The sequence below is a fragment of the Larus michahellis genome, chromosome 3 (genome assembly GCF_964199755.1).
Source record: "Larus michahellis chromosome 3, bLarMic1.1, whole genome shotgun sequence".
NCBI classification, from domain to species: Eukaryota; Metazoa; Chordata; class Aves; order Charadriiformes; family Laridae; genus Larus; species Larus michahellis.
In genome coordinates, this window is record NC_133898.1 from 51,469,973 (window position 1) to 51,487,723 (window position 17,751).

At 46.6% G+C, this 17,751-nt stretch overlaps 1 protein-coding gene across 1 annotated transcript; it reads right to left on the bottom strand.

Moving 5' to 3' along the window:
* Positions 1 to 889: 889 nt before the first annotated feature.
* On the bottom strand, positions 890 to 16,496 carry CCSAP (centriole, cilia and spindle associated protein). The gene is made up of 3 exons (XM_074580133.1): positions 16,136 to 16,496; positions 6,910 to 7,241; positions 890 to 5,028 (listed from the first exon to the last, which is right to left on the bottom strand). Exons 1-3 carry the CDS (start codon positions 16,431 to 16,433, stop codon positions 4,855 to 4,857), a joined length of 804 nt encoding a protein of 267 aa, XP_074436234.1. The 5' UTR covers positions 16,434 to 16,496; the 3' UTR covers positions 890 to 4,854.
* Between the last annotated feature and the right edge of the window lie 1,255 nt (positions 16,497 to 17,751).

Genomic DNA, 17,751 nt, shown 5'->3' on the forward strand with positions numbered 1-17,751 from the left:
CTTCAGAGGTTATGGCTGCAAAGGCACAGGCACTTCCCTTCTGTCAGTCTGAGATGGGTCTGTCTAGAGCTCGGAGAACATAGCTTCAGAAGTTTAGCTTTTTTAAAGCACTAAACAAGGGGAAAATACAGAATGTATTTGCACTCGCAACTTCTCCAGGCTATTAGGCAACTCACAGTTGACCCAGCTCTTGACTATTCATTGTATTCAACTAGGTATCCTGTGGCTAAAAGTCAACAGCTCCCGTAAGGGCTTGAAAAAATGAATGCTATAAAAAAAAGCCCGATTACTCAGTGCAACTCATTTGCATTATATTCTATATGCTAAAAGATAAAAATCTCAAGAAATACACTCTAAATCCAGAGAGTACAAATACCAGGTAGCTTTGTGTCCTTCATTTACTGTAGAACCAGCAACATAGAGAACGTCAGTATAGCCATCCTTTAACAGCTTAGGCTTTCCTATTTGCCAGATTATATTTGTTCTCAGTGATAGAGCACCCTGGTTTTTCCCATGTTACGCTCTTTTTCCAAAGTTCTAAATTAAGATTCCCAAAGGCTTCCGCATGCATTGCACTTCAGCCAGCTATTATATTTTAGGCTCTATTTTTATCTTGTTAGTAGTAGAATAAGCCGGCCAGATTGGGAAATGGGTACTAAGAATCTGTGGGAGAGTTATAGGGGGAAGACAGGAGACAAGCTCAGCTCTCAGCCGGAATTGTAACTGTAATCTAACCCTGTCCCCAACCCTAGTCATTCCAGAAGCCTGTCACTTACCTTTCAGGAGAGAGCCTATGGGACAAGCAGAAGCCACAGTCTGCATGCAGAGGCTAAAGCACCCTCTCATGGAACACCTGAGACCCCAAAAGCCACAGTACAAGCAGTCAAGGCACTTTGTGTCACTCATTTTATTCACATATACAAGTTGACACTACGCTATTAAATATAGACAATACAGAAGCATTAAAAACAAATACTGTTTAAAAACTTTAAAAAACACATATTGCTTCAAGCTTAGATGGTATTTCCCTATAGTTTTTAAAGTGAACTCAGTGCTAACAATAGCTGAGGCAGCTTCCCATTCACTTGTACCCCTAATGTTATAGGGCCTACTGTCAAGGTGTTGAATCAGGCTCCATATATGGCTTTGCTGCTGATTGCACTAACTGAGCTGGAAAATAAATTGGAACATCCAGGTTACCACGCATAAGGCCCTCAGATTGCTAGCTTTTGGTCCCTGTCACAGTAAAAAAAAAAGGAAAAAGAAAAAAAGACAGCAAGGCCTTTATAGTTCAGTGGCACTGCATTATACCATAAAACAATGAAAACAATACACTTCCCTACATGTTAAAAATTTGCTTAAAATGTATATTTTCTATCTGGATAAAATCATTACCAAAAATTCAGGTCTGTCCCTCAGTTTTGTGAAGTTTGACTGTACATTTAGATATCACCTTGAGTATCTCAGCTTCCAGTGAAAGAGTCTGTAATTCATAGTTGCAGAGATGTGACAGCAGTGACTGAACAGGCATGCTACTGTATTGTACAGGGACAGACTTATGCAGTTTTCATTGTAACATTTTACATCGTAAACACTGGTCTTCACAACACTATAGTTAAATTGCAGCATTACACATTGTAAAAGTCTGGTTTCACTTAGCTAAGTACTTTCAGAAACAAAAAGGAATGAACAGTTATTTTAATGAAAACTTTGGACAACTGAGTATTTACTGTGTTCTTACAAAGTTTTACTTCTAAAACAGGAGTGAGAAGTGTTCATCACTTGGCCAAATTCAAGAGACCATGCAAGACAAGGTCCAGAACTGCCTTAATTCATATGGTGATATTCACTAGGTTTTCCATTTTCAGTGAGTCCAATTTAATGCAAAACAGCCACCTCCTGTAAGAATCTATGGAATATCGTTAAAGCTTTTAGACTTGAGAAGTTCTGCCTTCCAAGTCAATTGGCTCTTCATTTGTTAACATCAAAACACTAAAATAACAGGTTTCCAGACTTCAGCCTGACACATGTCAAATATTTTGTCAAAATACAACTTGCAGTTATCAGAACTATACTGTTTCACATGGCCTAAGCAAACCTACTTGCCTTTTTTTAGTCAAAGCGGGCCCAAATGCAGGAAGGCTACCCGATTTGCAGAATAATTTACCCCTCACTTCAGGCATTTTATTACTTAAACCAAGCTAGTACCAACATAGCACCCAGGATTATTTTTAGCTACAGACCATTTGAAAAAGCATGGCATTGCCCGATTAGTGTCACTACTGTCGTCTACCAAATTGTTTTGGCAGGGAACAGCTCTTGACCAGACAAGGATAAGAACCAGATCATTTCCTCAGTACACAGCAGCCTTGATGCTGTTGAAGATTTTCATGCTCTCTAGATCACCTGAAGAAGCCTGTTTGAGATGTTCTAAATTTGGTACCTAGTATCCAAGGCAGAAGACATTAAAGCCTTCTATAGTTATTGGAAACACCAACGTCTAATGGGAGGTTCATCTTATCCAAAATGGGTACTTAAGGCAGGCACATAATCGTCTTGGCTTCTCCGTTCTCAGTGGGAAGAGAACAGTAGGAGCTGTCTTTGAAAGCCTGGCAAGATGAGCCCTGCCCCACACCATCAAGGAAACTGTTTAATGTGGCAAAATGCACCGAGGGCACAGTCCATCTGCTGTAGTTACATGAAGCCTACAAAGGCAGAGGTGTACGTGGTGTTCTGGGCATCAGGAACAGGCAGAGTTTCTATTGAATAAGGCTGTTAGAACATGACTGAGCTACTGCTTTGCTACTGTTGCTCAAAGCTAGAGTGGATTTAGGAACTGAAACAGCATCAGAAGCAACTTCAATGTATTTACAGCAGCTGTTTTAAAGAGGAAAACATAGCATAAAAGGAAATTAAAGGAATCTCGTATGGAATAAAGGCATCCTCTGGAATAGTTTGACTCAGTTTTGGACACTGTTCTGAAGTTTTAAATGGATTTTCTAACCTGGGTTTACTTAAAAGTTAGAATAATTTTGCTATGTGTAAAACATACTTAAATCATACTTTACATGCATTCCCAGACATAAAAACTGTAAGAACTCTATTAGGTAGCCTGAACAAGAATGTCTGTATTTTTATAGCTTTCTGCTTAAAAGGCAGGTAAAAATCAGATTATAATTTCATAGATTCTAGGACATTTTAGCGAGATTAAAACTGACGGAGTAATGAAACCTTTACTGGTGTACCATAATTAACACTAGGAGGCAGCAGTGCTTGGTCCCTTTGCGTGATTACTTTCTTTCAATAACACTCAAACTTTTCACGAAGCCTGTAACTCTGTGTGTTGCAGTGGTAATTCTAGAGTCCTGCTTACTCACTGGGATTGTGGAATGAAGCTAAGGCTAGTGCAGGTTCTTGCTGCAGAAGTGCAAGCGTGCTTCCTGTGAGAAGGTGTCCAATCTGTAAAACACAAGCTTCAAAACAATTTAACTGAGAGAACCAACATATGTAACTAACACACAACACATCTGAACAGAACTTCGAAGCTCACAACTACAGCAATAATCTGCCTAAAGCTTAACTGAAAAAAAAAATTTACAGCAGCTTGAAGAGAAAAAAAAACAAAAACAACCCCACTGAGGATCTCACAAACGACTGTCTTACTATGTAGAAGGAGGACCTACAAAGCGAGAGTGTTCAAACTCCATTATATACTCTTGTTTACTAAAGGGTACAACCTCTCCTTGTTCCCCTGGCCCTCACCCCCCTCTAGGGAGGGGTCCCGCACCAATTTTGAGAGGCAGAAAGCATCTCAGGACTTCATCTACAGGTTCTATCAACATGATTTTTCAAGTTTAAAAACTTTAATAGGATACTTGTACAATACCACCACATGGAATGCATATTGCACTCTGACCCCCACTAAGTGTAACAGATATTCTTAAGTGCTAAAAATAGATAGACTTCACTAGACAGGAGCCAGCCCTCTCCTTCAACAAACGGGCACGTACATGATTAAGCATAGAGTGAGTGTGACCACAAGCTTAACAGTGGTGCAACTTGATACTGGTGGAACAAGCAACTGCTTATTGAGCAGCAGCCGTCAGATGATTGTCTACATCGGTTATTTGGTACAACAGGCACAGCAACAGCAAAACAATCCTGTAGCTGTTTCTTGCCCTGAAAATTTGTAGTTTATTCTAATGACCATAGAAACAGCAATAAAAGTTAGCATCAGCAGATTCACTAATCAAACAAGGTTTTTCGAAAGTTTCTATATACAAACAATACTTGGTATTTTTGTTTGCCTATATATTTGTTTGCCTAAAGCATCTACATTTATTAGTGCTGTTTACCAGACCCACCGGCTTTCCTGATGCCTGTCTTAATATACTTATTTTGGTAGAAGTATGAAATCAAATAGTACTATAAATGCAAAGGCACCTCCATCACACCTTTAAAGTAATTTTCCAACACAACCTCCCCATGACTTGGACTTTTAAAACAAGGGACAACAGATTATTTGTAACCAAGATCAAAAAAGTGTTTGCTTTGACTCCTTGTATGCTAAGGTCCCCCTCTCCCCACCCCCAGACAAGTCAACTGAAGCATTAGAAAGATTCCCAAAAGGGGAATTGTTTAAAAGTTTGGGTAGCTGTATTTAAAAGCCTCTTCAAATGTTATGGCTCCAACAATACACCCCACTGTGAGGTAGGTAGCCAAGATAAAAATATTGTAATAAATATTTTAACAGCTGGAAACTCCCTATAAAAACCTTGCATAAGTAGTTTGGTTCCTTGCACCAGTGTCCTGATATGCGTAACTTCTTTTGAAGATGCCTAAGGGAATACGAATTCACCGAGCTCTTGCTGAGTAGCATCTCATATACTCCGTCATCCAAGGGTTGTCTGGCGGGGAGGGCTTTATTCGCCAAGCTTTCTCTGCTTCTGCTGACCGCACTCGCCTCTGAGAAATCTTCCTTTTCTCCACTTGCCTCCTGTTCTTTGCTCGTAGAGCAGATTCATGAATCTAAAAGACCAGAGTTAGTATTACAGCAGGAAAAAAAAACCCTAGGAATGCCCCCAGCATCCTCCAGGAAAACGGAGGATCACTTTGTATTTGTCCCAGTCCCCATCCTGAAGAAACAGGGTTTGCTAACAAGATTGTATTTTCTTCTGTAATTTGTACCACTAACAGAAGCTCAGATTTTTTTTTTTCTTAAAAAAAAAAAAATGCCTCAAATTCCATTCTGCATCTTTCCCACTTCACACTATTAAACAACTCAAAAAATCTTGAGTGTTTCTCAATCTTACTCTGACATTCTAAAAACCTCAATTCTCTTATTTCTACCATTTTAAATTCTTAAACATCCCTCAACATGCCCAAGCATCCCTTAAGACCTAAGCCATAGTAGTAAGACCAAACCCTAGAGACTGAAGAACTAATTTTGACAACATGCTGCAGGCAAACATACATATGTTTTTATATTAAGAAATTATCATGTTTTCCCCAAATTTAAGAGCCAGCTTTATGTTTGCTTGCTTCCATCTCCAGATTTAAAACTGCCTCCCATCTCAATTAGGGGAAAATAATATTTTTCAAACATTCAAGAGAAGTGACCTAGCCAGACAGTAAGTAATCAGTTCCCGCTTAAAGATTAACACCCTTAGTGACAAAGCACTGCATAATTGGAAGCATTTCAGAAGTGTCCTGCCTGCTCACTCCAAACTCAAGACCTGATCTTAGGGGTTCTGTAACTGTTTCTAGCATAAGAAATATTAGAAGTCTCAGAAAGCATAGATATCTCTGCTCAAGTTGAGCATCAGCCTGTCAAGCTCTAACATAAAACAACAGCCAACTGTGTCCACCACTGACCACAGCTTATCACCCCAGCAGCAGTATCCATCATCAGGAAAGGCAGCTTCTTTCCAGAGCTGCAAGACCCAAGTTCCTCATTTCCCTCAAAGGGTTGAGCTGTCCAGGAAGCAAAAGAAAGTGCTTCAAACCCTTCCAAAACAGCCCATCAGGAGTCAGCTCTATCTTACACATCAAGAACACCACCCACCTTCATCATCAGATAGCTTGGGTCATAGATTCAGACTCTACATTAGTAGTAAGATAAAGACAAGACGCTGGGAGGGATACATTAATGATTATGTTGTACCAGCCTAGGAGAGTTATAGAAAAGAAATGGATCCGTTGTAATACTCCAGCCTTAGTGTTTCTTGCTAAGGCAGGAAACAGACCCCGCTACAGCGGAATCCTGGTGCTGCCCATGAATTTTATTTGTGCTATTTTGCTAATGTTTACATCAACCCTGCAATCCATCAGCCACCCGACAGACCATTCTGCTGTCAGCAAAATGTTCCCTGCTGGCAACCCGCTGAAAGAGGCTGCTAGACAGACATTTTAGCAGCAAAGCATTTCTACCTTCTCAGTGAGGCTCCTGCTCCTAGGAAGCGCCCCAGCAAAACTCACTCGTTCACAGCACAAGCTCTGCCCCAGTGTTTATATACCTGCCTGCTGTGGGGTGCCTGCTGCTAACTGCCTGCTGCTTTTCTCCTGCTTTCATGAAGTTCAGAATGCAGAAATACATTTATGAACAGCCAGTTTTGCTGGTAGCGCTGTAACAGCCAGAAAGAAGACAGCCAAGTTTTAATCAGAACTTGAAAGTATTAGTCAAACGTGGGAAGTTTCAAAACAGTTAAGAGCTATTTGATCTGGACATGTCAAACCTCTTCAGGCTTATTGCTAGATCTGTTTTAATATTTTTTTTTCGAATTTATTGCTAGAATCTCCATGGACTCAAATAAAGGCATCCCTGAGAAGTTTTACCTAGATATTAGACATATGTCTTACCCATGCACTAAGTAGCTACCGCCCTTTAACAAACCAGAAGCTTTTACTTACTTCATTTGCTGAAGCAGAAGCACAGACATTGTGAGTTTTCTGGCTTCCAGTATCCGTCTGCCTTTCTCCCCACCCATACAGAGCAAAAGGATGTTTGTTCTCTTTTGGTGCATCTGTCTTTTGAGGACTTTTGGCTGATCTTCGATCATTACGACTGGACAAGGCACTTCGACTCGGACGTCGTCCTGTACGGCTGGTTTTGTCTGCTTCCTTTACAGAAGTGTGTTCCACGTTTTTTTCTTGCTCTTCCCTCTGCAGCTTTTCTTGCTCTTCCCTCTGCGGCTTTTCTTGCTCTTCCCTCTGCGGCTTTTCTTGCTCTTCTCTTTCTTTCTCTAAACAAAAAAAAAAAAGTTATGCTTTAAGTTCCCAATGACAACATATTAATGTCTGGTTTGCACAGCCTCTCTTAACACATCATTGAAGCTGTGCTTTTTTTAGAAATGGAAAAAGTCATTACTTCCTTAGCAACCCATATATACCTTGCTTAAATGCCTTCGTTCTTTCTTTAGTGACTACAGTATTTCCAAGCCCATCCCTCTCTACATCAGCTTTCACATACTTAAACATGCCTTTCACTACTGTGGCTACAGATAACCAGTAGCTCCAGTCAGTATTTTGAAGACTGTTTCCAGTGATCGTCTGTCTTCACTATGTCATCTTTCCATCTTTCAGACAGCAAACAGATGGAACGCTGAATGCCATGTAGATGCTGCCAGCCAGTCAGAGATAAGTCTGATAAGAGGATGCGCAATATTAAATTCCTCGTATTATAAGCTTCCACTGAAAGAAAAAAGTGATTCTTTTCTAAGCTCCCTGATTATACCTGCATCATGATTATGGTTCTCTGCTAACGAAGGAGAGGCGAGTATGAAGCAAAGACCGAGAAAAGTGATAGACATCAACCTTACTATCTGTTCTGTGAAGTGTGTTTTACATTTAAAGTACCACACTCTACAGGCAATACTCTCCCAGGCTCATTTCCCCCACACACGCTTTTTAAACCTTCCCTAACAATGGTCCAGCATCTCTCTTCCAGGGACTGGGTATGTAGAGTAGGGTTTGTGAGGGAGAATTTAAAGTCTGTATCATTGTTAATTGGCAGATCAACACTGAAGTCTGAATCAGCATTATAAGACATTAAATAATAAAAACACAGGGAAACAACTGTTCCCTAAAATCCAATCTTCTTGCATTATAGAGCTATGGAGGAACTATTTTTCCTTTGTTTGTGGTGCCTCATGCTAGCAGTTCTTGACCTTTCTTGCACAATACTTCTTATATACAACAATTTTGATCTTAGACTTCAGATGAAAGCAGCCAGTAACTGGTATAGCACTGCAATACTTCATAAATCTAAGAGAAAGGCTGGTAAGAAAGTCACACCTTATGATAAGGCCGTAAGTTTTTTTGAACAAGTCTGTTTTATAACATCATGCCCATGGATAACAATTACTGACTGGAAAAGAATGTCCAAAGATTTTTCCCACCTTTGAGATCTGTACGGTGTTACAAACTGGTGACAAGAGATCTTGAACTATTCTGTTAATACTAATTGATCTAAACTAATTTATCAATGATCTGGACAAGCTCATCAAGTGCACCCTCAGGAAGTTTACAGACAACACCAAGTTGGGTGGGAGTGTTCATCTGCTTGAGGATAGGAAGGCTCTACAGAGGGATCTGGACAGGCTGGATCAATGGGCCAAGGCCAATGGTTTGAAGTTCAAAAAACGCCAAGTGACAGGTCCCGCACTTGGGTCACAACAATCCCATGCAACACTACAGGCTTGGGGAAGAGTGGCTGGAAAACTGCTTGGTGGAAAAGGACCTGGGGGTGTTGGTCAACAGCCAGCTGAATATGAGCCAGTAGTGTGCCCAGGTGGCCAACATCATCCTGGCCTGTATCAGGAATAGTGTGACCAGCAGGACTAGGGAAGTGATCATCTCCCTGTACTCAGCACTGGTGAGGCCCCACCTCAAGTACTGTGTTCAGTTTTGGGCCCCTCACTACAGGAAAGACATTGAGGTATTGGAGAATGTACAGAGAAGAGCAACAAAGCTGGTGAAGGGTCTAAAGCACAAGTCCCATGAGGAGCGGCTGAGGGAACTGGGGCTGTTTAGTCTGGAGAAAAGGAGGCTGAGGGGAGACCTTATCGCTCTCTATGACTACCTGAAAAGAGGTTCTAGCAACATGGGTGTCAGTCTCCTGTCCCAGATAACAAGCCATAGAATGAAAGGAAATGGCCTCACATTGCACCAGGGGAGGCTCAAATTGGATATTAGGAAGAATTTCTTCACTTGAAAGGGTTATCAAGCATTGGAACAGGCTGCCCAGGGAAGCGGTTGAATCGCCATCCCAGGATGTATTTAAAAGACAGGTAGATGTGGTGCTGATGGACATGGTTTAATGGTGGACTTGACAGTGTTAGGTTTACAGTTGGACTTTATTTTCTTAAAGGTCTTTTTCAACCTAAATTATTCCATGATTCTAATCAAATATACTGCTCACAGTACATTAGTGAAATACGACTCTGGAAAAAAGCATATACAACAGAACCCAACACAGTTCTCCATCCTGCAAAGCTTTAACAGTAGTGTGGACAAGTTGGAGTTGTTTGCTAGACATTGAACATGATCCTTAAGCATTGTGGGCACAAGCAGACATTGTGATCTGAAGTCTCTGTGGCTTTTAGGCCAACCATGGCAACTAAAGCCTTTTATTAACCTAACAGCATAGAAGTCCACTAGGAAGGGATTCCTTTCAAGTGTCCACCTTTGAGCATTAGATGGTGCCTTCTGCTAGATACACACAGTGATACATTCAAACTCTGATGACACAAACATGCTGAACTTGCAAGTTTTCTGCCACACCATCTATTTCTGGTTGTGGTAGGGACCAGCTGCAGGCTACCTCTGTTCCAAGTCTCTGTGCATACCTTGGTACATATGGAGGGAATTCCTCCACTGGCACAGGAGCTCATCTAGTTTAAGGCTTGCTTACATATTGAGAGGTTGATCACAAACAACTAGAACAAATTTTACCTAGATATCTTCATTAAAAGCAAAAGGGTTTGCCAATCCTGTGTCACAATAGCAATCATTCCTGCTAATTGCTATGATTTAGCTAGTCAAGCAAGTACATGCCCAACCTGACACAGCTTTAATTTTGCTTCTGCATCCATCCAGCTCTGATGAAATGGAAGTTACCTGCCTGGCACACTGGGTAAGCATCCAGTTCAGCATCCATTTACTCTTGCACTCACTTCGCTCTTGTAGGGTAAAGAGACGAAGGCTTGCCCCATGCCCCAGCATTCTCATGAGACAAGCCTCCTCATGCTCTCTCTTGCTAGCTGTTAGTCTTGCCTTGCCAGCATGTTTTCTACTTGCTGCCAACCAGCACAGATGCCCTGTTGAGGCTAGCCTATACACACATCTTCCAAGATATGCAGGTGCAGCACTCAGCTACAGATGATACTGCAGTACAGCTGAGTATTCGATAAAGAGTAGCCAGCAGTGTTAAAGTATTTGGAGCTGTATTTGTTAAGAATTCAGTTGAGTGTCCCCACAAAATAAGCAAGAGCAGCAGTCAAGGCCAAAGGAATGACAGAGTGAAAACACAAAATGGCCAAATTTCACATATCTAAATATTGGGTGCACAAAGTTTCAGTCATTATGGCCAAGGCTGGATAAAAAGCAAGCACCAGTGACCTCAATGTGGTAAGAGACCTGCTTTGCATAGTGTCCTGGGCTCTGGGACACACAGCTTCACAGCTAACAAGGCAGCTCATTCATCACAGCTGCAACAGGCAGCACAGAGCTATCCCCTTGCACTGTATTATTCACACATATCTCTACACAGCCCACTCCTAAGAAGGCACTGGCTAGGTCCCCTTCTGTGTAAGAGAGGCCGTTATCAGAAGGAAGCACTGTTCTGAGAAAATAAAACCCTGAAGGGACGCATACTGCTGTCAATCCTGGAACAGGAGTGCTTTTATTTTGGGAAGCTGTTCCATCCTCTGTTCAAGGGAAAATGGCATCTTCCCTCTCTATAAAGGAGAATGGAGCAACAGGGATTTCATCAGCAGCAGAGAAAGCATTTAGAGACTTTAACATACAGGGAAGCGGGGACTCGGCAATTGCATGGATACTTTAGCTTTAAGATACTACTTCAAGGTAACAGCCATGCCTGGGGATGCTGCTCACTAGGATATAGTCCCAGCTGGTGCAGAAATGATTGAGTCAGCTTGTCCCAAAATAGCAATAAAAGCATATGGGTAAATGGCACACAGAGTCCTGCACACAGTCTTACAGTAAATGCTGTATGCCAGAGCTTACTATAGCACCCTATGGGCACCTGCTATTAGAGCAGGTATTTCAGTCAACTCACCCCTACAGTGCATTTATACAGAACTCAGTTGCTGAAGGCACAAGGCAGATATCTTATTTAAAAGATTTGAGCAACTGTTAAACTATAGTTTATATCCAAGCCATTTTGTTAGGCACCCCTTTTCACAGGAAGGTAGAAAAGCAGCAGCTGATAGCAAGGAAGGAGTTAGGCCCAGCTGCTCAGGGAGCCCAGCCAGCAGCAACACCTACCCATCTCCTTCCCATGCAGCATGGCAGCTCCAGCAGACACAGAGAACTCAGAACTGACTGGCTGTAGCATTACGGGGATTAGACAGGAGAGGGAGGAAAAGCTAGGAACATCGAAAACTGCATCATGGATGCTAAGCAGAGCACACTGGACAGGAGGGGATTAAGTGCTTAGCAGGCAGAACAAGGCTGCCAGGCCCACCCAATATGGCTGTTGAAAACTCCTGCCCAGAAGAGGTCACTTAATACTGCATTGCCCAGCTTAAATAACAGCTCCCATCCAGGGCTCAAACAGGAAAAGCTCAAGTGGAGCTTCCCTCCCTCCCACAATACTGCATGCTCTACAGGTCAGACCCAACTCCCATTTCAAAGACTCTGATGACTTACTAGAAGTACCAACAACCTTCTGATCAGGCCCTAGGGGTCAACAGTATTATCTCTATATAGAGATGTTTGCTCCTTACAGCACTACCTCAGGTTCAGGAGAAGCACTTTGTGCTTAAAGCTGCCATGGGAAGAACTCAGGATTTCGTGCTTTAGTACAAACACCTCTCCAAACAGGGCAGGTCTCCAAGACCTCTTGCAGGGGGCATATACTTAATTGTGGGTATGAACTAACTACAGCTGGGTAGACAGTAGTTAATGCAGCTGAAACAGATTGCAACATCATTGCTTCCAGACAGTTCTTGTAGGAGGCCATGTTGGAGCTACCAGCAACACAGCAGTTCAGAGTCAATTAGGTTCACCCAAGCTTCATCTGCTGCAGAGCTCAGAAAGTAACAATGGCCTTGCCTTGATAGCAAAGCTTTTTTCCAACCAAAAAAAATTGGAGCAGCTTTGAATCACAGTACTATAAACTCCTGAACTGACACTACTGCCTTCTTCCCACACCACAAGGTACTCCTTCCCATGTGCTTAGGCCAGCAAATATACCTTCAACATCATGGCAGACAAGATTAGAGAACAACAGGGGCATACAGGGAAGCCAGGGAGGGACTCTTTATTAGGGAGTGTAGCAATAAGATGAGGGGTAACAGTTTTAAACTGAAAGAGGGGAGATTTAGATTAGATATTAGGAAGAAGAAATTCTCTACTGTGAGGGTGGTGAGGCACTGGAACAGGTTGCCCAGGGAAGCTGTGGATGTCTCATCCCTGGAAGTGTTCAAGGCCAGGCTGGATGGGGCTTTGAGCAGCCTGGTCTAGTGGGAGGTGTCCCTGCCCATGGCAGGGGGGTTGGAACTAGATGGTCTTTAAGGTCCTTCTAACCCAAACAATTCTATGATTCTAAGTTTGAAATTGGATCTTCTGCTGAGTTGCACTAGTCCAGATCAGTCACTTCCCCAGCTACTGTGTGACACCTGCTTTGATACCAGCTTGTCACTGCTGTCACTTAAGAGCTGTGCACAAAAATGCTGAAGGCAAAATGGCAATAAGGATTGAAAGATGCCTTCATCCTGCATGTGTGTGCAGCAGTATCATTTCACAAGCAACAGGTCTGACAGCAGTGCTGCTGCCAAGAGCTCCTGTCTTTCACTTACAGGCCCACTGTGTTCTGTTGACAGTTTTGAGGATGTGTCAACTAGACCAGTTGATTTAGGTCAAGATTTTGTTGGATTATGTTTAAAGCATATCTGTGCCTGGGCATGTTCTCCAGAACAGTCCCACAAACAGTTGCTGCAAGTGAAGGGCCAGAAAGAATTACCAAGCACACCCTAGTATCACTCAGCTATAGCTTAAGCATGACATACAGTGACAAACCTTGTTTGTCCAACGTGTTATCTCAGGTGTTCACATTGGTAGTACTTTAGACCGATACCACTAAACCTTAAAGTCAAGCTGCATACATCAGCTTTCTCTACACACACCAGAAGCATGTACAAACTGCTTTACAAGCACAAGAGGCTCATCTTAATGAGGGAAAGAAGCAACAGTTGCCACGAACACCCTCACAAATTGGCTTTACCACAGATACTAGGCAATATTAGTGCTTGCCAAACACAGTTGGCCACAAGCACTCTCAGTACCACTCATCCAGAAATGAGGTCCCACACACAGAACAGAGGGAAGCAGCAGTAGCCAGGTAACAGCCAGGATGGTGTAGCATGTGGGTGGATGTCAGATTCTGAAGACAAAAGATGTCATCAACATGAGCACACTCAGCTACCCCCACAGCACTTCAGTGTAATTAAGTTCTTCCAGAAAAAAAAGCAGCTGAACAATGGAAGATTCACAGAGTGGCAGTTTCTATGTTATCTCCTCTGCATGTTTTAATTAGCCAGCTGCTAAGCAAAAGCAAAATACATCCTTACAATTGTCCAATACTGAATGAGTTGCTTGCTTACATATTAGTGTACACACTAGTATACAACAAATTTCCACTTAATCCAGCTGCCTAAGCAGAGATGTTTCAGTCCTTCTGCTAAGGACTTGCAAAGCTCTTAAATACTGGCAGAACTTAGAAAAACATTTATCCTAAGCCACTTGGCAAATAAATGCATGTTAGGTAGAGATTTTTCTCCTATTATAAGCATAAAATAGCAAGGACCTAACAGAACATTAGGTATTCCCTTACAGCAACCATGGCAAAGTTGCATCAACTATAGAGGCACAATGGCCCAAAACCCCTTAGACTGACAGGCCACTGTTGCCCCAACAGTCCCAGTTGCCATTGGGATGCAGTAAGTGAGGACACAATTACGCATGTACTGGATAGTCACACATGCCATCACCGACCACAGAAAGTGCCTGCATGAGCAGCACATCCACAGCTATCAAGCTTTTATCCACTGCCAAAACTGGCCCTACCAGAATCAGGCTACCAAGTAACTCCAGCCATCTCTCTTCCCAGAGAGGAGTCAGGGAGAAGGCCAAGGACCAGAGTGCCCTGGCCAGCAGCCTCTAGCCTTGGCAACCACCAGTCCCATCTAGAATGTAGAAGGCTACCTGCTCCACCCTACTGGTTCAATGAGCAGAAGAAATTCTGGTTGCTACCAAAACTGCCTAAGACTGGCACACGTTCAGACTGCATCAGAAAAGGTGGAAGTGCCAAGTTCTGAGTGCAGCTTCAGCACCTTCCACCCTCCTCTCACTAGAAGCCAAGCCTTTAGACTGCCCATCAGAACACATCGCCTTTTCCCTTGCAACCAATCCCTCCTCTGTTGCAATTCCTTAGTGCTTCCTCTCACTGAGATGCTACGTTACTTACTGCTTCCACACATACTCCGCAGTCTCACTTCCTCAAGGCCTGCTTGGAAGATTAGACCCACTAATACTTTGTTACTGGTTAGCTGAGGTGCTTCCATCACTGCACAGCTCTGGGGAGGTGGAGTGCATTACCCCAGCACCCAGCAGCTGTGTGCATCCCCATACAGGGGCTGGCTACCATAAGTCCACCCAGCCGTGAGGTCTACAGCTCACTGCAAAACCCCACATCACTAACATGCTCTGAAACACCAGGCCTCTTGAACAGATGACAGCATAGCTAAAGCTTTTGTATAACACAGTATTCTTAAGGACAATGAATGCAGTTTAGCCTTGAATATTGGAATACAGATCATTCTGGTAAGCTTAGGCCCCATGGATATTGAAACAGAGTAATGTCTCCCCACTCCAAGCAAGCACATCTAACCCCAAGACGATTCCCCAGGCAGCACGAGGCTTAGCTGAACAGTTCTCAAGGATTTGCCCTGCTACTGTGCAACAGATACGCAGCTGATTCGAAACACATTGTGAAACACCAGTCAATGGCTACCAGATAAAAGTTTTATTTCATTATAGAAAAGAGACGATATCCCATGGGATAAAAAAACATCAACTTTGGAAGCTTGACAGTGCTGTTACCTGTCTACCCACTCCGCATCCTTAATCCCTGAGACATCAAAAGGCAAGATGTGCAGGAAGAGAGACAAACACCACTAGCTCCGCACTTGCGTAAGCCCGCGGAGTTGCCTGCGCTCAGCCACAAGCGCAGACGTCGGCCCCGGGCGCTCAGCTGAGGCAGAGGAGGTGCGCGATGGCGTCAGGCACACACGGCCCCGCTCGCCGCTGCTTTCGCCAGGGAACCGGCTTATGTAATGGCGGCGATGCTCCGCTGCCATGGCAACCGTTTACATAAGGGCCCGTGACTCAGGGCGAGAGTTGCCACCACTCGGCTCTTTAAACAGACGCCTCCGATGCCGCAGCTACGGCTTCCTCCGCAGCCCCAGCCAGGGCCTGATTTAGGGCACTTCACTGCCGTGGCTCCGGGAGGGCGAGCGCCTCGAGAGGCCACCGGGGCCGCGGCGGAGGGGAGGCCTGGCCCCCGCGGGGGTCTGGTTCTCTGACACACCGCCCTCGGCGGGAAGCCCCACGCACCCCCCCCCGCCTGACGCCTACCCCGGCGCCCCGCTTCCCTCAGCGCCGGCCCCGCCATACCATCGCCCTCCCTCGGCCACCGATCGGCACAGACGAGCCAAGGCGGGGAGCCGGGCACCCCCCGCAGGGCCCGGGCGCCGCCGAGGGTCGGCAGCCCGCTCCTCGCCGGGGCCGACCAGACGGAGCCATCTTCGACGCCCCCCGCCGGGGCTTAGATCGCCGGCCCGCGCTCCCCAGCTCACCGGAGACGCCCCCCGCCGCTATCACCCCCGCTCCCTACCGGGGCTCGCCCGTCCCGCCTCGCTCGGCGCTGCCGCCGCTTCCTCCTCCTGCGCGACCGGGGGGCTGCCGGCACCCGGCGGCGAGGGTGACCCGGCGGTGCTGCTGCTGCCGCCGCCGCTGCCGCCGCTGTCCTGCTCCCAGCCGTCCCACAGCCAGGGCCGGTGGGCCTGCTCCAGCAGGCGGCGGCTGAGGCGGTAGCGCAGCAGCTCCAGGTAGCAAGCGCCGCACGACTCCCACTTGGGCTCCTTGAAGCGCTTCATGTACTCCGTCTTCACGCGGCGCGCCGGCACCACCATGGCGGGGCTGGGAACCGGGATCAGCCGCCGCCGGGTCTCGCCTTCGCCGCTGGGGGCCGAGCCCGCCCCCTCCCGCTGCAACGTTTAAATCCAAACAGCGGCGCTCGGCCCCGCCCCCGCCTGCCCGCAGCCAATAGCGGCGCGCCGCCGCCACCGCAGGCCCCTCCCCAACCTTTCTGGCGTCACGGCGCGCGCGGCCCGTGACACGCGCGGGCGGGGGAGAGGGGAGGGGGGCGCCGCTCCGCCGCCTCCGGGCGGGGGTGGGACGGTGAGGGGACATTGGGGTGAGAGCACCCGGGGACACCCCCTTGCCCGGCAGCCCCCCCTCCGCCTGCCGTGTGTGTCCCCGGCACCGGGGCGATCCCCGAGCGGGCCGCGTAGCGGGGCCCCCAAAACCGGGCGCCCACCGGCAGCCGCCTGCTCCGGGGCGCGGGATGGGGGGGGGGGGGGGGGTGCGGAAGCCTGGGTGCTCCCCCCGGTACCGGCCGCGGCGGGAAACCCCTCCTGCCGCCCCGCCGAGGGGGCAGCGTGGCTCAGCCCGGCGCCTGCTTAAAACGGTGCTTACAACGCGCAGCGCCTCAAAATTAACGAATTTGCAACAACAACTCCTTTTTTGTGCTGCACCGCAGTGTTGATTTAACCTCCGCTTCCGCAAGATGGGTAGAGCGGTAGGGGCCTGCTGGAGGGGGGGATGCGGCGGGGGGCGGGGGGGGGGGATGGCAGGGAGGCAAAGCCGCCTGCAACGACGGGGACCTCTCTCTCTGCATTTTGCATTAATCTGCCTTAAAAATCCGCCTGCGGTGAACGCCAGAACAGGATTCGCCTCGTCCAGCCGCCGTCGCTTGGGAAGCGAAGCGCTGGGGTGGCGAATGCAGAGAGCGGGGCGGCCTGCGCAGCCGGCGGTGGGCCCCGCGGTGTGCCCGCACCGGGACGCGGCCGCGCACCGCTCCTCCGCCAAGCGCCGCGTCTGGGTATTTCCTCCTCTCTCACGCGCTCCACCTTTAAGGCATCGCCGCCCAGTCCCGGCCCCCGTGGGTCGCCGTTGTCCTGGGCAGGGTTGCTGCGCTGCCATCGCCACCGCACCCCCTCCGCCCCCGCCACGCTTGTCAGCAGCCCCTCTCTCTCTGAGAGGGGACAGCGAGGTCCCCCTCGTCCCGCCCCAACCCTCTGGGTGACAAAACGCCACGTTTTGGGTTAGCTGCGGAGCCGCTTTCCCTCGGCAGCACGCAGCAGGGCTCTGCACGGCGGATTCCGGACACCCCTCCAGCCACCGCTCCCAACACACGGGGGCACTGACGGATTTTCAGAAACAGTTGTG